The sequence below is a fragment of the Aethalodelphis obliquidens genome, unplaced genomic scaffold (assembly GCF_003676395.1).
Source record: "Aethalodelphis obliquidens isolate GAN/ISIS:26980383/991018 unplaced genomic scaffold, ASM367639v1 scaffold30, whole genome shotgun sequence".
Classification (NCBI taxonomy): Eukaryota; Metazoa; Chordata; class Mammalia; order Artiodactyla; family Delphinidae; genus Aethalodelphis; species Aethalodelphis obliquidens.
In genome coordinates this window covers 3,079,012-3,098,168 of record NW_020837974.1, presented here as the reverse complement: position 1 = coordinate 3,098,168, position 19,157 = coordinate 3,079,012, and the positions used below count along the sequence as shown (strand labels likewise).

At 61.5% G+C, this 19,157-nt stretch overlaps 1 protein-coding gene across 2 annotated transcripts in view; it reads right to left on the bottom strand.

Annotated features, from left to right (window-relative positions):
- The window catches only part of SDK1 (sidekick cell adhesion molecule 1), a 540,366-nt gene that overhangs the window by 56,616 nt on the left and 464,593 nt on the right, over window positions 1–19,157 (bottom strand). For both annotated transcript variants that reach the window (XM_027125645.1, XM_027125644.1), the window contains 5 exons: window positions 17,626–17,729; window positions 15,095–15,165; window positions 7,437–7,572; window positions 6,144–6,203; window positions 4,034–4,135 (listed from right to left, as the gene is read on the bottom strand). In XM_027125645.1, coding sequence (XP_026981446.1) covers window positions 4,034–4,135; window positions 6,144–6,203; window positions 7,437–7,572; window positions 15,095–15,165; window positions 17,626–17,729 — 473 coding nt within the window. The remainder of the gene's footprint in view (window positions 1–4,033; window positions 4,136–6,143; window positions 6,204–7,436; window positions 7,573–15,094; window positions 15,166–17,625; window positions 17,730–19,157) is intronic.

Genomic DNA, 19,157 nt, shown 5'->3' with positions numbered 1-19,157 from the left:
TCTGGGGTCTCCCCTCACCTCCCCGGGCCCTGGGGGTCTCCTCCCTCAGGGGTCTCCCCTCCCCGGGCCCCGGGGGGTCGGGCAGGCTGCGTGGCTCCCCTCCTTCCTGTCCAAATCTGCTCTCCCCCACCTTCACTCCCCCAACATTACAGTGTTTGCAGTGCTCCAGGCAACCAGAAAGCCCCGAGCACCCTGGACACTGGAGTGAATCAGAGGCGTCTTTGCATCACAGACAGGAGGTGCAGAGAGCAGAACGGGTGGCGTGTTCCGGAGCAGAGGGGTCCCTAGTTCTGCCCAGGCCGGGGACAGGGCGGCCAGGCCTTGAGGGGCTGGCCTTGAAGGTGGGCTGAGCGGAAGATTGGAGGGTCTTCCAGGGACTGGAGTGAAGAGCAGGGGTTCCGGGCAGATGCAGCGCGGTGTGGGTGGGATGGCGTATGTTCCGGGGGAGCAGCCTGGGAGGTCTGGAACCACAGACGTGTCCCAGGCAGGAGGGCAGCCTTATCCGGAAGGTGGGGCCTGTCCTCCAGTAGTAAGTGTCCTGAAGGCCAGGATATGGGCTCCTTTCAGCTGTAGAACCCCGAGAACACAGAGCTGGGCCTGGAGGTTTCACAGGGGCGGGGGCGGGGGTGACCGGCACAGCAGTCCTGCTGAGGAACCCACAGACACATCTCCCGGAAGCAGCTCTGGCCCCTTGGAAAACTCTGCCATGAGTGCCGCACTGACAGCTGAGCAAACACCCAGTCCCCTTCTGGCAGCAGCATCCAGATCTGCCCTGGGGATCTGGGGAGCCTTCCTCCCATTCGGTCCATGTGGTCCAGGTAGAGATGATATAACCCCCTGGCTTTGGGACCTCAGGCCATCGGCTGCAGCAGATGGGCGCGTAAGGCAGGCTAACGGGGGCCCGTGGACTGCCACTGGAGGCACCGTAGAAAAAGGAAACTCTCTTTCTGCCGCCTGAAGCTCCAGGGCCTCCTTGATGAAGAGCCCGCCCCAGACAGGAGTGAGCTGAGAGGACAGTGCAACCAGAGGGGACGTGGGACCCACCTGTTAGGGTGCTGGATCCAGCCATGCCTGAAGCTGTACCCAGGCTCTTCAACTCTTCTGTTATGTGAATTGATCATTGATTCTCTCAGTTTAAGCTGTTTGGGTTTCTATCTCTTGCAAAATGGAGTTCTTTCTAATGTATTATTTTTACCAATTTGAAATGCCTGGACTCAGAAATCAATCTCAATGAGAAATTTCCTAAAGGTTACGCTTTCTCTCTGAGGTTAAAAGGATTTAAATATTACATATTTGGACTGGAGGGGACCCAAAGATCATTAACTCTCAACCTCTCATTGTTCTGTAGATGGGCCAGACCAGTCCAGTAACCACACAGGGTCTCAGTCATTCACTCACCACTTCCTGACTGGCCAGTCCAGGCACGTCCTAGACATTTATCCTGCAGGTGGGACAGGCAAGTTGGGGGCAGAGTTGGGACAAGGACCCCAGTCTCCTCACTCCTAGCCCAAAGCTTTCCCCTCTGCACCACGGTCCTCAGGGCCAGGGCTCAGAGAGGTGAAGTAACTGGCCCCACATCCCACAGCCGGAAACCGGCCGAGCCGACACTCAGATGCTCAGGGCGGCCTAACTCGGGAAACCGTGTTGTTTCCAGGCTGTTTTCACACAAGTCTGAGTGTTTCATGCCGACCAGTCTGCGACATGATGAAGCGTCTGGCCAGGTGAGTGGAAATTGGCCCCAGTGAACTTTATTTTCTGCAGGCCTGGTTAGCAGCACTGCTAGGCATCGGAACGAAACCATTATAAGGGGCCCTTGGGCTGTGAGAGGCGGAGACTGGGAGGGCAAAGGGTAACTGGCAGCCACGCTGGAAGTACTGGCATCCTCCTTTCAGAACATTCTCTGCAGCGTAAACACAGACGGCAGAGCAACGCGCTGAGGGCGGAACATCCGCCTCTGTGCCCTGGCCCCTGCTTTCCGTGTTCCTGATGGAGTCTGTTTGGAGGCTGCCGCCCACGCCGCGGTGGCAGAGCCGATGGACAGCCTCCTTCCATCCCTCTCTGCGACCCCCCCGCCCCGGGAGAGTCCGCATGGGGGCAGGTGTGTGTTGGCAGAGGGGCCCCCGTGGAGGGGGCGGGAGCGGCCAGCACCCTGCATCACGGCCAGGCCACACGGGCTCAGCCTCAGCTCAGCACTTGGGAAAAACACCTGGTCCACCCGCGTTCACAGCGGCTCCACCACAAACCCGAGAGGTGGAAACAACCCAGGTGTCCACTGATGGGCCCATAGGTAAAGAAAATGGGGTGTCTGCCCACAGTGAACATGCCTACTGCATGAGAAGAAACAGAGTCTGACACCTGCTCCAACACGGATGAACCAAGAAAACACGCTGAGTGAGAGGAGGCGGGTGCAAAGGACGAATGTGGGGAGTCCATGCCTAGGAAGTACCTAGACTAGGCAAATTCACAGACAGAAAGTAAATTAGAGGCCGTCCGGGGCGGGGGGGAGGGGAGAGGGAAGGGTCTGCTGACGGGCGAGGGGCTCCTGTTTGGGAAGATGAAGGACCCCAGAGGAGACGGCGGGCAGTGGCCGCACAACAGGTGAATGTGCTTCACGCCCCTGAGCTGGACGCTTGCCAGTGATGAGGTCGGCACGTTTCACGTTAACTGTGCTTTACCACAAAACAAACAAACAACAAACGAGACCCATGAACTGCGCACACCCCACGGTCGCCCGCTGGCTGGCTGCGGCCCCAGTGCCGGCCGGGTCTCCCGCCCGGGCTCCAGCCCTGTTCTCTGGACGTCTGCTCTGGTCCTGGGCCTGAGGCCCTGTCCGGAGTGCCTGGGCCCCCGCAGGCTGGGTCCTTTCCCTGGAGTGCAGGCTGGCGGTGGGCGGGTCAGCTCTGCAGGTCGCAGCTGGCCGGCCGTGCGCCCCTCAACCCAGCGGTACGAAGGCCCTCACTGATGCCCAGCGAGGTCCCAGAGCTCCTGCTCTGACGGATGGCACGCGCCACGTCCCCTCCCTGAAATGTCCCCTCCCTGCCACGTCCCCCGTCTGCCCGCGTGGGCTCTTCTGTGGCCAGGCCCATGTCCTCCTGGAACGCTTGGCCCCTGCCCCACCTGCTCCAAGGAACCTCCACCTCCCCCCAGACAGACTTTTGTGTAGAGGCCGACGCGACCTCCTGGTGGCGCACTTGGTTATCCTCGCTCACACGAAAATACTGTGGGACGTTCCAGAAAAATCCTGCTGAGTTAGGCCCTCAGTGCTGATTGGTTTACGACCATAACCTCTCCAAATAGCAAAAGGTCACCTGATGTGTTCTGTGCACCGGCCGAGTGACCAGAACCCCTCTGTCCTCCGGCAAGCCTGGGTCTCTGTCCACAGAGGGATTCCAAGAATCCTTCACCCTCCCAACTCCGCACCAGCAGATCTGAGCAGAGCCCTCAGGCCAGCTGTCAGGCTCAGAGGAGACGGCCGTCGGCGGGGCGGTGGGCGTCGGGGGGGAGGGGTCGCCCTGTGGGCCAGAGGGCAGGCGGCACAGCTCGCAGCAAGGCCTCCACACAGGACACGACGTCTCCCTGTGGGTTAGCCCCACAGAAGGGACGGTCCTTGAAACATACCCAGGGCCACCTCTCACCTAAAAGGGGTACAAACATGGATCCACGTGGCTTTTCGAGACCTGGGAAGGGCCTGTTACAGACGGTCGGGCTGACTCAGTGCCGGGGCCACTGCCCGGCCCAGCCAGAGACGGCAGCTGACAAACATCCCCCCTCCACACACGGAGGTTCCCGCACACCTAGGTTCCCACGGAGGCGACAGCATCGCTCCCCTAGAGCAGGTCCTGATAAATCCAGACGTTAAACACCCTGAATATCAAAAGCAAGACCTGGCCGCTGCCCCCGTCGGGACACCCAGCCCTCGGCCTCTTTCCAGCCACGACCGGAAGCCTCCTGCCCCACCAGCAAAATGACCTTCATCGAGGGGGACGCTGCTGGCGCCTGAGCTCCGGGCTGGGGGTGGAAACGCGGGACCTACCGGCCTCGCCGACGAAGACCTCCACGGGCGCGCTGGCCGGGCTCTCGCCGATGACGTTGTAGGCTGTCATGACCACTTCATAGCGCCGGTATTTCTTCAGATCTGCAAGGGCCAGGGGACAGGGGTCAGCTGGCGGGACCCCTCCCTTTCTTAGAAAACTCCCTCCATGAGCCACGCTGAGGGACCAGTGCCCCTTGAGAAGACGCGGGGGAAGAGCTCTTTCTTGCAGAGAGAGGTCTGCGAGGGGCCTGCCACCCTCTGTCCCGGCATTAGTGACACTCGTGAGGCAAAGACGCAACCCATCCTGCACTCAGGGGAAGGCGGCAGCAGGCTCGTCTTCTGAGGGAAAGAAGCTAGGATACAGGGCCTGACCCGGGCTTGCCTTTTGGTCCAGAATCTCTCCGTAAGCGTAGGAACCGACGGAGTGAGACCCTGGCCCAGTAGGGCAGGCAGAACCTTGACCACCTTCAAGGGAGGGCCTGGAGGTCGGATCCGCGGCACCTCTGCTGAGCTAGCCGCTCGCTGGGAGGCACGATTTGCAGGAACCATGCACCCAGGTGGTCCGGCACGCACCTGGGGCCTCGGGAAAGCCACGCAACGGGGAGAACCTTCCAGAATGTTTTGGCTTAGAGGTCAGCTGCTCTCACCACGTTGGCTAGTACAGAGCTCGTGCCTGGCTACGGGGCCTGGATTCACATGTCATTTTCTTCCCAGGACACGGCCATTAACACCTCAAAGGCCTCTGTTTGCCGATATGTGTACATTTCATGGTCAAGGTTCTGTCCACGTGGTCCAGCCGTGCTGTCAGACAAACAACGTGGCTTCATCTCAACCCCGGGACTCGTGTGGCCCAGGAATCCACGGAGACACACCAGAGTGGACGCTGCTGCGTGGTCGGGGCCGCCCCTCCCGCACTGCATAACCACGATTGGAGGGCCTGGACGAGACCCCGGGAGGGAGCCCTCCTCACTGGGGCCGGGCCTGCGCTGGACGCTTCATCTGGCTGCTCGGGGAGGTCACATCTGGGGGAGCACCCGGCCCAGGAGGGACTTGGCGGAGAGACAAAGAAACAACCAGGGAGCGATGGGTGGGGGGGTGAGCGAGCACACGACGGATGGACGGACGAGGTGACGCTGGGGAGGTGGGACAGCTCTGTGAGCCCCGCCCCGGCTGCCAGGTTGGTCAGGTGGTGGCGGGATGAAAGAGCATGGGCTGGCAGCCAGTGCCCGCACACCTGGGGCCGGGGGAGGGCCGGCTCCCCCTCCCCCACTTATCCTCTTTCTAATCCAGCCACTTCTCTGTGCTGGAGTGAATCGCATTGGGGCCCCTTAGCCTTGCACTTGGTTGCTGAAACCCATCCCCAGACAGGAATCCGAGGGGAAGCAGTTTGGTTAAAGAGGAATGGAGGACTGGTGGATAAATAAATGGGGTGTGTGCATGCGGTGGACGGTCCCTCAGCCTTGAGAAGGAAGGAGACCCCGACGCTACAGCACGGATGAAACTAGAAGCGAACCCAGCAGGCACAGAGGGACCAACGCTGTGCGATTCCACTTCTGTGAGGTCCCCCCGGAGGAGCCAGGGTCACAGAGATGGAAAGTGGGGGGTGGGGGCCAGGGCTGGGGGAGGGGACGGGGCGTCCGTGTTTCACGGGGACAGAGTCTCAGTCTGGGAAGATGAGAAAGTTCTGGAGGCGGACGGTGGGGAGGGTTGCCCAACAGTGTGAATGCGCTTAACGCCCCTGAACCGGACCCTTAAAAGTGGTGACGACGGCAATCGTGGGCTACGTGTATTTTACCACAACAAGAAAGGGGCTTGAAAACTACGTCCAAGGAGCCAGAGAGGAGATCTGCCCACTCTGCCTTTCCTCCTGTCCCACACTCGAAGACCAGCTGCCGGTACCCCGCACTCCCAGCCTCTGCTTCTAGAAGTTTCCTTTCCTGTCTCCCTGGTGGTTCCGGCATACGGCGAAGCAGCGTTTGAGGGGGAACCCCAGAAACGAGAGCCTCGAATCCAAGCTGCTTCCACGGGGCCCCTGAGAGGCCACGCGGCGCTGCCTGGCGGCTCGCGGTCACGCCGCCACACGGCTCCCGCTGAGGGCGCTGCCACTTACGTATTAGCTCGTATGTCGTTAACGCGGAGCTGCTGTTCACGCTCTGGAAGCTGCTCTGGGCTGTTAGGGGCAAGCAGAGCAGAAAGGCGGTCAGCGCACAGGGAGCAGCTCTCGCGTGACGGGCTGCCTGGCCGGGAAGTCTCTCCACCCCCCGCGTGGTGGGGTCCGCTCGCCGGGGCACCTGCGCTGCCTGGAGAACCTGCCAGGCCCCCCGGCCCGCGAGGGGGTGGCGTGTGCTCACCCCTCAGGTTAAACGGGTCAAGTTCGCATCTGGCGCGAGGTAGCGGAAGCAGCACAGGGGGAGATGGAGGTCGGCGTCTCCCGGGCAACGCCTCTTCGGGCTACCTGCGCTCAGAGCCCCGGGCTGAAGGGGACGAGCAGACCCCACCGCACCCTCTCATTCCACGGATGTGATTTTGTGACACAGCCCAGGGAGACGCTCGCTGCGGTCTGGACATCAGCAAGGGACACCCAGGGTGACGCTGAGACTGGGGCTCACGACTGAGCCAGTCCTCCTGGCGGGGCCGGGGCCGAGCTGCAGCCCCGAGGCCCCAGAAGGTGGGCTGGGGAGGGAGCACGGGAGCTGCCCATAGCACGCGTGAGCCTCGCCGAGACGCGGGGCCCGAGCAGGCCCCGGCAGAGCAGGCCCCGGCTCCCCGGCTGGCCGCCCCGACGCCGGCGCGCAGGGGTTAAGGCTCAAGTATGTCCTCTGACAGCGTGTGGGACGCCAGGAAGAGAGGAGCGGGGAGTGCGGCGCCTGCCCAGCGGCTCCAGAGCTTCCTCAACGGCTGGTGGAAGGACTGCCAGGGTCCGCGGAGGGGTCTGGCGGGGTGCAGGTGAGCAGACAGATGAGCCGGGACAGAAGCCGGGGCTCCCTGCAGCCGCCCCGGCACACCCCAAACCTGCTCCACTTGGGGCGGCCCCGCGCAGCACACGCCCTGCGCTGGCCGGCTGACCCCTGGCCCACCCGAGCCCCTGCCGCCCTGCTTGCCTACCTGCACCGAGCTGTCCTGGGCCCTGTGTCCCTCACTTCCCGTCACATCCTCAGTAACATCCTTTTACCCCGACAGTCACCGCAGATGGATCCTCCTCCGGGCAGCCTCCCCGGTCCCCCAGCGGCCGGGGGCCTCTGCTCATGGCACCTCGCCACGCCCTGGGCCGTGCACACCGGCGGTGGGAGGGGGCAGAGCCGCACCTCCTCCAGCCCCTGAGGCCCAGGCCTGGGGGGCGGATGCACCGTGGTCACAGGAACCTCCCTGCTGCCGGCCCGTGCAGGGGGAGGAGAGGGCTCACCTGTGAGCTCGGCCCGCAGAGCGGAGGGGGTCTTGAGCGTCTTGGACTCAGTGGCCGAGGCCGCCTCGTACTCTAGCTCCCGGTAGTAGATCCTGTAACCCTGCAGGAGGCCGTTCAGGCTCTCGTCCCTCGGGGGCTGCAAAGACACCACAGTCAGGGGACCTGGATCCACGTGTGGCCACCTGGCGAGGAGGGATTCACCAGTCCACACGGAGGGCCCTCAGCTGTTTGCGAGGAAACAGGCAGGTGTCACACTGATGAGGGAACTCGGGGACAGAGCCTGCTGTGCGGCTGTTTCCCTGGGGCTCCTGGTGCCGGAGTGCGGCACGGGCGTCTCATCCACGTCCAGCCCAAACCCCCGAGCCCCAGGGCTGAGGCCGGAGACCATGGCCCAGGTCACAGACGGGCGAGGACGCTGCCCGTAGCGGGCCAACCCAGGACCTGAAGGGAACCGGGGATGTGGCCTGGCTCTGCATCGTCCGCCGCTGGCCTCACCCCATCCCCTCAGTCCCTGTCCCTCTGTCCACCCAGGCTGTGGCCGTCTCACTGGGACCCTCACTCACCCCTCCGCCTGCCCGGTCACCCCTACCCTGCCCGACCCAGGCGCAGGCTGGAACCCACACCTCCCTCTTCCGCGTCAGCGCGTGACGGCGGGGCTCGTCTGACTCCTAAGAACCCGGTGGAAGCCAGGTGACGGGTAGCTCGGTGATGAGGCTTAGCTTGAGGGAGAATGCGAGCCCCGTGAGTGTAAGCCCGGGACCCCTGCAATCCCACACTGGGTGCAGCATCTGGTCAGGCAGGGCCCAGCCGGCTGTCCCTTTCCCTGTGGCTGACAGATCTGTCAGGAGAAGAAAGGTCGTCTCGTTCCACACGGAATCCCAGTGAGGCCGCAGCACCGCCCTGGCTTAGGGGCTTCGGGGTCCAGTTTCCCCTCTGGGATCCTCAGCGAGTACAGGATCAAACCTCCCAAACTGTGACCAGACAGACGGGCCGAGAGCACGCCCGTGATCCTGGCTGGAGGGGTCACGAGGCCCTGCCCGGGGACAGGGACGCTCCCTGGACTCCTGTGACTCAGCAAGGCCACCGCCTAAGTGATGCCACTGCGCCTTGGTACACAGCGTCCTGGTGCCTGAATGGAGGCCACGGCTTTGGCAGGAAAGCCCCTCTGTTGTTGGTTGGACTGTGTCCCCCCAAGAGATATGCTGACATCCTAACCCCGGGTACCTGTGGACGTGAGACCTTGTCTGGAAACAGGGTCTCTGCAGATGTAGTCAAGTTAGGAAGCGGTCACACAGCGGTAGGGAGGCCCTGAGGAAACGACCGGCTTCTTGGAGGCAACCCCGTTTTATTTGTCTAAGTCTTTAATGCACTTGCCTTTTAACCCAGCAGTTACAGGCACACGTCTGGAAATCGATGCTACACAAACATTTGCAGGTGTGCAGTCCTGAGTCCCACAAATACAAGCTCGGGACTAACCCCCCCCCCCCCCCCCCCAAAAAAAAAACCCGACGCCTAAACCAATCCTCTCTGGGTCTTTCCAACGACACGAAGACAACAGGACGACCTTCCAGCCTGAAGGGCACGGACAGCAAAATTGCTTGCAAACGTAATCGCAGACTTAGGACTCGTGAACGCCGTCGGGTGTTATAATACCTAATTCGCACAGGCCCCTAAACGTTCAGCGTGATGGCTCCACGAAGACAAAGCACATTTTAAGAGGCAATATGCAATCTAGCAATTATCTGACAAATGCTGAGACTATAAAGAGACCCAGAGATTCTCATAAGATGAGGACATTTGGACACAGGGAGGCCGTCATGTGGAGGCACAGGCAGAAGTTGGAGGGACGCGTCTAGAAGCCAAGGAGCACCAAGGACTGCCGTGGCCACCAGAAGCTGGGGAGAGCAGGGAGGGTGCCTCCCTGTGTCTTCAGAGTTAACTGACACCTTGATCTTGGACTCTGGCCTTCAGAACTGTGGGAGCGTAGATCCCTGTCGTGCTAAGGCGCCCAGTTTGCGGTGACCTGTCACGGCAGCCCCAGGACACCCGCCTGCTTTGCTGTCCAAACGCTCACCCTTCAATCCTGGTCCCTGAACCCAGGCGCCACGAGGACCTGGATGTTCGGATGAGTCTGTTTCTCTGTGACTTCTTGCTACTCAGTCCCAAACCCAGGAACCAAGCGGATGTGGACAGTGCAGGCTCCTCTGCTCCCCAAACTCTCCAGCAGGACAGCGCAGACAGCAAGGGTAGTTCCCGAGACACAGGGGGCCCTGCACACGCTCGCTCACGTGCCAGAGTCACCACGTTGTCACCAGCGAGAGCTGCCGCATGCTCCCTCGAGCCCGGGCGCTGCACTGCGGCTCTGCTGCAGCCCTGATCCTCACGGTGCCTCCCGGGTCCTCGGTGACGCCCTCGCCTCATGACAAGCACCTCGGCAGGTCATTTTCCCCATCAGACGCAGACACGCGTGCCTGGGAAACTTGAGTGGACTCGCCACGCGTGTCCATCTTGTTGGAGGAGCCCAGCAAATCCAATCAAACGACAGTCCTCCTGGCTGAGGGGCGACAGACCCCAGTGTGAGCTCAGGGGCAGAGAGCCACCAGGAGGGCCGCGGCAGAGCCGCCAATGGCCCCGAGCACGTCTCCTTGAGGAGCCTGTCCAGGCTCCGCCCACCTGACTTTCAGGGAGTGGGAAGCTTGGGAGGAATGGGAAGGACTGGATTCAACTCACCCAAAATATCAAACAGGCAGGATGCTGGGAGTTTGCGAAAATAACAACGTCCTCCCTGGGGACCAAACGTGGCTCTGGAACCAGCGGCAAACACCCGGTCCCCAGCCTGCGTCCACACCTGGGGGGGGTGGTGCGGGGGACGGGGGAAGGGACGGAGGCTGCCAATCCCAGGCTCAAACCCTTCCAGCCGAGGAGGAGAAGATGCGGCAGGGGTGTGAGGAGAGGCCGAGCCCCAAGTCCCAGGCACACCTGCTGCAGCTGCGGGCAGGTCCACATCTGGCCGCACCAGAAACCGCGCCCCCTCCCAGCAGGAGCCGTACCAGCCCGGGGAGGAGGGGAGGTGGTCGCACAGCCTGGAGGGCGGCCTCTCTGAAGGCCTCACTAGTGAGGCTCTCGCGACCCATGGCGACGCACAAGGCCTGCCTGCCTTCGCGGGATCCTGAACAGGGTGCAACCACACTTGCTATTCCTCGAGCTTGGAATAAACCATCTGTCATTGGTGAGAGGCCTCTGCGACTCTGGGTGTCCTGGGAGGTCCCGGTAGGGCAGCTCCACATGACCCAGAGAGAGTTCCAGAAGCAGTGGGACCAGTTCAAGTCCTGGCTCTGCGATGGCCTTGCAGGGCAGGCTCAGGCTGGTGCCCAACCTCTGGGGCTCAACCCTGTACCTGCTACATGTGGAAGCCGGCCTAGGTGGTCTCTAGGGGGTTTCTGAACAGAAGTCTCCCTTCGCACGTGCAGACCTTTCTCCCAGCCCTTGGCCCTGACGACGCGGTTCCTGTGGTGTCTGACTTAGCACGTGCCCGTGGAGGCCGGGCCTTGTCTGTGTTGTGTTCGCTTCTATCTTCCCGCAGCTGCTCTGCCAGGCCTGGGACACAGCCAGTGCTTAGTCAGTGCTGGTGGAGGTGCGCTGGGTTTGCTCAAGTGAAGGCGACACCACCTCTGGCTGGATTCATCCTGGATCAGCCATCTGCACGGGCAGACACTTGAAGGGACTGGGGTCCCCTCTAAAAACACCTTCACTCTGCCTTTTGCATGTCAGAACTTCTACCAGCAGGCTTTCTGGGGGTCCAGGGCAGTTCTTCAGTTTTCGAAGCCCCCGTTAAAATACAGATGAGCTGGTCAGCGTGCCCTGGCCTTGACGGCCCACTCCAGCAGATGGAGTGGGAAGGGAAGGGAACCAAGAGCTGGGGACGGCCGGGAGGATGAGGGCGGGCGTCTTGTAGGCGGCAGCGTTGAGCGGAGGGAAGGGCCCGGGTGGGGAGGGGGCAGGACTCCCACCACGAGCCTCAGTCCTGGCCGAGCACTCAGGGATGGGCTGGAGCCGGCGTAGCGGGCTTTCCCAGACCAGGCAGGTCTGGGGTGGGGAGGGTCCACATGGAGTCTGAGGCCTCACGGCGAGTATGAGACAGAGCTGGAACTCAGCTGCTGTCGTCCTGAGGCCTGAGACCATGACTTCCCATGACTTCTGTTTCCTGGAGCACAGAACAGGGATGCCCTCTGACGCCTGTGGGATTAAGTCCCGATGGTGCAGCGGAGCACAGGAGGCCCTAGAGAACCCGGCTCCGTCGTGCCTTCCCTCGAAACGTAGCACCAAAGCCCAGCAGCCTTTGCTCTGGCTGTGCGTGATGCTTGTACAGTCGTCTCCCCGCCTTTTACTGGGGGAGTGAGGCAGGAGATAGATGGGCCCCAGGCTGAGCAGCTGGCGTGTGTCCCCTGTGGGGGGACAAGGGCAGAGAGAAGCTGAGCCCTGCCCAGATAAAAGATAAAGAGACCACGTAGTTCTCATTCTTGAGGTCAAGGAGACCTGCCCCGACTACACATGTGCAGAAAGGCCCCTCGGAGGTCAAAAGGGACGGGGTGCCACCCCACAGTAGGTGATGTCAACCCTCCCAGAGGCCTCTTCACTAGAATCCATCTTGGCTAAGAGATGCGCGTGCACACGTGGGAGGACTCCGAGATAAACCAAACACGGACCCAGAACCAGGCAAAGCAAGATGACTGGCTGAAGGAAACCCGGAAGAAATGCCCCATATAAGTGATTCAAACTACCACGAGGGCGCAACTCTCTCTCTGAGTCCACCCGTGTGGGTCTATTCACACATATCCTTTTTCCTCCTAATAAACACTTCACTTGTTTCACAACTTTCCATCTCTTTGTGGGATTCATTTCTATAAAGCCGACGGGCCAGGGCCTTGTCCCTGGCCACTGGTCTAGTGGCTATAGGATTCAGGACTCTCACTGTTGCAACCTGACTTCAATCTCTGGCCGGGGAACTGAAATGCTGCTTCAGGCCGCCGCAGGCCGAGGCCCCCTGAGATCAGGAGGACCGCTCATCCTGTCACCTCCCACCTCCCTCTGGCCCGAGTCAGCTGTTCCCCTCTGCTGGCTTCGCACTAAGGCATGTAGAGCTCAATGCACTAAATGGAATGTGTCCTGCTCACCTCGAGGCGCTCAGCCCTCCAAGCGGGAGCTGGTCCTCTGCAGACAACAGAGCGCGTGGTGAGGAAAGCAACGAAGGCCAAGGGCTGTCCTGAAGAGGCCCCGCCGCCCTGCCCCCTCTGCCCAGGCAGCTGCAGCACTCCTCTTAGGGAGGCGTCCCGTACAGCGCTGAGTCCCCCTCCCCCGAGTCCATCGTGCATGATGGGATCTGTCCCTTAGGACGTTTTCTTTGATCCACTGCAGCCACACGAGGGGAAACGCCTTTGGGTGACAGACTGTGTGACCCGCTGGAGGTTTCAGAAGAGCCAGCTTAAACATTGGGATCAATTCAGAGACGTGAATGCCCAGTATGAGCTGCACTCAGTGTGGACACAAAGCCACCACTGTCTAGAGCATACATGCAAATCCTTAGATTCCAAACAGCGCTGGACCCGTGAAAGGCACAGTTTGATCATCCTACTAAGGGGAATGAAATCTGACAGACAAGCCCATTCAAATGGGTCAACGGCCTTGAAATTACAGGCAGTGTTTGCATTTTTAAACAAATTACAAAAACAAAAAAGTTTACAGGTGAAACATTTCATTTGGAATGCAAATCTATATTTAACCGTAGTTCCTTTGTTCTGCTCACTCTGATTTGGTGAATTACTCGTAATTTTAATTATACTTCAATTGCCCAGCAGTTGACGGGCAGTTATTTCCACAGTGCATCATACTGACCACCTCCTGTGCAGGCTTCCTGGCATTAGTTTGTTCTGCTGGGGTCTGCAGGGGGACAGCGGACACACACACGTGCCGAGTGCCTTTGGTGCGGCTCTCGCCACTCCACAGAGTGTTCTAACCGCAACTGAGGGCTTGCGGCCCAGTGGCCAGAGGCGGGATGGCCGGGCTGACAGCCAGCACCTCGTCCACAGCCACGTGTTCGGAGGCAATGAGGTGACATAGCCCCGAGCCGCCGCCTTCGCAGAAAAGCCCACCTAGTCCCTGGACAGAGAGGCCCCACGCCTACAGACAAAGCACAGACCTGGCCGGGTCCAGCACAGCCCGAGGGACCTACCTGCTCTCGGTGGATCACGGTAGTGGAGGGCGGGAAACACAAGTGCCTGGGACCCTGATGGAAGTCAGGGCTGTGGAGGTCTAACGGGCCTTGGACCGGAGACCTTGCGGTGACGTCAGAGGTCACCTTTGACCTCCTGTTTTTATGCAGGAGGAAACTGGAGCCCGAGAGGCCTCGGGGATCAGAGTCACGCCATGACACACTGGGGCCTGCAGGCCGAGCCCAGGCCCCGGTCCTCTCCCGGGGCTCCTGGTCCCCTCCCGGGGCTCCCTGGTCCTCTCCTGGGGCTCCCTGGTCCTCTCCCGGGGCTCCCTGCCCCTTTCTGTCCCGCCCTTTCTTCCCGTGGCGGCGCAGTGCCCCCGGCCAGGATAAGCCCTCCCCACTCTCCAAGGCCACGTCCAGACCATCATTTGTGCTTGGTTCCCGCTGGTTCTGGGTGTGATTCCGGCATTACCTGGACGATTATCGTCGACCCGGAGGGAGCCTCTCATGCCCGCACAGACCACTCCCTGGACCCCCAGCCCACAGAGGCCACTCCCAGGCAGACCTCAGCTCCCCGTGGCTCTGAACCCAGACCACAGCGCCTGCCCTCTGTCTGCCCTCGCCACGGCCTGCTGGCTGTAGGCACTGCCCCCGCCCAGGACGGCAGCCCCCATTCTGGACTCAGGAACTTCCCTTGTTGGCCAGATGCTGTGCCCACGCTCATCACTGCCCTTGGCCCCTGCCCACGGGTCTGCGCGCCTGCCCGGCCCAGCTCCAGCCCTGCTCCTGAATTAGCCCCCCATGCCCTGGCTGGATACCTCGCCCTCCGCTGGGCTCGCCCTCGGGCAGGGCAGCCTTCCTTGGCGGTTCTGCCCCTCATTATTTCTGCCCTCAAGGCACCTCACTGTTGGCAAAAATGATCCAGAAGTGGAAGTAAGGCAGAGAGGGCAGCAGGTCCTTTCAATGTCGTATTAGAGCACTGCTAACAGCTCACCAAGGGCTATCTGATTATTTAGGAGAAGGTTCCTTGGTTTGACTAAAGACCTGGAACTAACAAAGATTCATGTCATCCTGTTGATGTTTTGTCTGGTTGGAAATAATTCCTGTACCATCGATAACCCAGTAGGACGCGAACCAGTCTTGCCACAGAAGCCTTGCTCCGTCTGCATCCTTCTCCAAAGCTCAGTCCATCTGCGCTCTGGGCACCCCCCTTGCCATCCTGCTGGTCCCCTCAGTGTGCTGGGCACGAGTCCATTACGCCTGCCACGACAGTCCTGCATTTCCCGTCTTGGAAGTTACACTCACCATGTCCCCGCACAGTGTGCAAGCCCGACTGGCGTGTCCCCTTTGTCCCACTCCACCCCGATCCGGGACCCGGCAGGTGCCGGCTGACCACACGGTCGCATGAACGGTTTTACCAAACACCGTGGGGTGCTGGGGCCCTTACCTGCCACTGGATCAGAACAGACGAGGTGGTGTGCGGCGTCACAGAGACAGAGCTCGGAGGCTCTCCCGGAACTGCAACACGAGAAAGAAGGCAAGGATTAGGCGGCTCTGCCTGTGCCCCGCGGCTGCTTGGGGCACAGCTCTCTCCCGCCCCAGTCAGGAGGCAGGGCCGGGCCCAGCCCCCGAGAGCCAGGGAAAGCTGGCCAGCCAGCATCCAGCCCCCCTCTTTCCTGGGGATGCCCTGCCTCCACCCGCCAGCCTGTGTCCAGGAGACAAGGAACCTAATCCTGGTCGGGCGATCACAGCTCACGTCCCTGACCTTCCCCCCCAGGCGGACCCCCAAGACAGACACGCGAGTCTGGGTCTCTCCACGGGGAGCTGCTCACACCAGAGGAGGTGCCCGCAGAGCCCCTGCGCTTCCCAGATCTCCCCAGGGGCCTCCCCTCCCCCAGAGGGGGAGCATCAGTGTTTTGAGGTACTCAGGTCAGAGCGACTCCTGAACAGGATGAGTGATCAAGCCAGGCCACGGTGCCCTTGGCTTTAAACACGGACGTGACTGTCAGGGACGGAGGCTGGCTTCTGGGGGCCGGAGGGACGCCTGCCCTGGTCTGGGTCTCGGTGGTGGCTCTGCTCTACTCCCTGGGGGACAAGGTCGGTTTGACCCCTGCCCACAGCCCCGCCCTGCTCTCTGGAGTGCCTGCCATGCCAGCAGGCCTTCCTGACAGCCCTTCCCCACCTCTGCTCCCGCTGGGCTTGTGCGGCCCTGTCTCAGCAGTCGGACTGGCCTCCTTACGGCTGCCCCACTGTGACATCCTGACACCCGACACACAGTTAAGGTTCAGAAGTGGGCTTTGAGCAGAATGACTGAGGAGTTCTCCCCGCCCCGCCCCGCCCCAGGGTGTGTCTGGCACGCTGTCCCGACACGACACGGCCCCGGGTCTCTGCTCTGTGAGTCTCCCCTGCACCTGTCAGGCCTCCCCGTCCCGCCCAGGGACAGCTCTCCACCCTCGCCCTCCGACCTCCTGCTGTTCTGTCTTAAGACCCTGGTCCAGCTTTCCTGATCACACAGGATTACTATTACGGGGTGGTCTCAGTACCCTAAACACTGTTATAAGGAAACGTTTATTAGCAAGCCATCCACAGGCTCCCAAGCCCCGCCCCCAGCACAAGGCTGCCCACCCCTGGAGTTGGCCTCTGCCGAGAGCTGGACTTTGAGACGATGCAATGACAACACAAGGCTGTTCCAGGGCAAAGAGAGATCACAGATCTCTGAAAAGGAAGATGACACGATAAACGCATCCAAAGGAGTGATCTAAATATGAAAGGGGTGAGAGAGGCCCTCTTCTGACTGAGCCCGTGAGGGGCGGAGGGAGGCTGGGGGAGGCGTCCTGCTTCCTCAGTCCTTCTCAGAGACTCCCCCCAAAACCAGCGTGCTGCATTTTCTTTCTTCTAACAATCAGTGCTTAGCTGAAGTGGAACCTTGGTTGTGTTAAACGTGGGATTAAAGTGGGAGCCACAAAAGACAACCTCAGTTTCTCCAGGGCCAGGTCACGCCCCTCCTCCCCGGGAGCTCAGCTGGGACTGCAGCTTCCCATGAGCTCGCCGGCATGTCCCCGGTCAGGACCACCAGGGGTCCCTGGTGGCTTCTGCTCTGTTGCAAATAGTCTCTGCGTGACCCTGAAGAGCTAGAAGGGTCCCCGGAACCCCTTAGCTGGTCCTTCAGGTCACTGGCGGCCTGGTGTTGGAGAAGCCGCCCTCCCAGGTTACAGAAAGAGCAGAGCTGAAGGTGGGGGGGTCCCGGGGCGAGCAGGCGGACGTGGGCTGGTTTGAGCCTCGCTCCCCTGCTGCGTTAACTGGGGGAGAGGGTGCTCGGGGCAGGTCTGGGGATTATCGTAAAGCACCGCTGGGCGGGCTAAGGGTTGGGGTCTGCAGTCCGGGATCAGAGCCCAGCACTGCTACGCAGCAGCATTCCCTTCCTACCCAAGCACCTGCCTGTCCGCTGGGCGGACTTGAGGACACCGTCTCCCAGCTCCCTCCGAGCCTGCTTTGATCACCGATTGCCAAACAAACTCACAACGGATCTCCGGGCCCAATTCCTCTGAGCAGGACAGGGCGGGTGAAAAGTCACCTGGAGCTGTTAGGGGGTCTCACTTCCATCACTCAACTGGGCTTTTGTCAAGTGACAAAACTGGGTGGCTCGTGAATGAGAAAAATGGGGAAAACCTCTTAAAACACAGCTACCCCACGACATCTATCTTTAATGACCCTATAAATTAGTCAGTCTCAGGGATGCTAATGGATGGTCGGGGTTTGGAAGCCAATCAAAGAAACCTCCTCCCTTTGGAAGCCCTTGAAGTCTTGATTTATGGCCCTGGGCTGTACGGGAGCGCCCAGCTTCTGCTGCTAGTTGAGCTCCACTGCCCACGGCCACTCCCCCCACTCCCCTTCCTGGCTCAAGACGAGAGTGGGTCTCTCTAGGAGCCGGGGTTCCGGGGCGCAAAGGCGGCAGCGGGAAGTGGGCCCCTTGCTCACCGTCCTGCAGCGTGGTTACCGCCTCTGTCTCCGCGCTGAAGTCACTGTCCCCAATGTCATTGGTGGCCTTCAGGCGCAGCTTGTAGGAGGTGAAGGGCCTCAGCCTGAAACACGGAAGGGACCCGTGACCGCAGAGACCTCCGCCTGTCCGCGGGCCCGGGCGGCGGCGAGGAGCGGGCATTCTGGGGCTGCGGCTGAATCCCCGGGCACCCGGGACTGTCTGGGGAGCAGCTCCCAGCACCCAGCCCTGGCTCACTGGCCGGTCTAGGGCGACAGGAGATTCCCGGGGCGGGGGGAGCCCAGAACTTCCCAGCAGGGGGAACGGAGCGCTCGCCTAGGGCTCCTGGGGAGGGACTACCACTTCCTGCAGTCAGACACCTGTGCGCAGCAAATCGCTGCTCTCCGAGCAGCTCGGAGGACTTCTCAGCAGGAGCTGATCTCACACCGGCGCAGGCACGGGGCCTCGGAGCACGGAGAGCAGGCGCCCCCCTCCTCCCGCAGCCCAGCGCTCCTTCGCGGAGCTCCGTGCCAGCCCAGCCGGGGCCTGGCTCCAGGGGCTGCCCCTGCCCCGCCCCCTCCCGCCGACCGAGCCAGACTCAGCAGCACAGCCCCGTCTAAGCCGCAGGGCGGCTCTGCAGCGTGGAGCCGTCAGGATTCCTGCTTCACGGCGAGCAGACAGAGGCCCCCACCCTCCGCCGGAGGACGGGTCAGCGGCTGGGGGGCGGAGGCTGGAAGAGGGGTCTCGCCCTGAAGTAACACTGCCTCCCACCTTACGTAAGGCCAAGACAATGTTGGCTGTCCATGTGAAAAGATGTCCCCCTCGGCCCACGGATGAGACGTCCGGGACATGAATGCTCTCCTTAGCGCCACCACTGCAGGCTTCCTCCCTCCCTTCCATCCCTCCTCCCTCCCTTCCATCCTTCCTCCCTCCCATCCATCCATCCATCCATCCCCCCCCCCCCCCCATCCATCCCCCGCCCCCCCCAGACGGTCCGTGTGCCCAGCGCAGAGCCACACTGATGACTGAGGCTTCAGACAAACTCCGCCGTGTGGACGACACACAGACCTTCACCCAGGTCCCTGGCGACGCTCCCCTAGCTCAGCCCCGCTCGGCACCCGGCTGGCTGGCCGGCCGCTGTCACCGCCCTTCGAGTTTTACTTCCAGAGGAGCAGATGAGGGCCCTGCGTCCTCCCTTCCCTCCCAGCAGCGGCTGTGTCTCAGGCAGCGGCCCCGCTGTCCTCTCCGTTTCCCGGACCAGAAGATCCGAAGTGATTCTAGACGCTCCCTCCCCGTCCCTCGAGTCCAAACCATCCCCAAGTTGCCTCAACTTGGTCTAAGCACAGCCCTCCCTGCCTCTGACCAACCCTTCCCGTGGATCTGATGCAGCCTGTAGACCAGTGGTTTTCAAACTGAGCACTGAGGAACCCCTGAGACCCCGAGGGACCCTCCGGGCGTCCAGGGCCTCCGTTCCCCCTGCACCAACCAACAGCAGCTCCACTTCCACCTGGTCTGTAACTGGTTCTGGGTGACA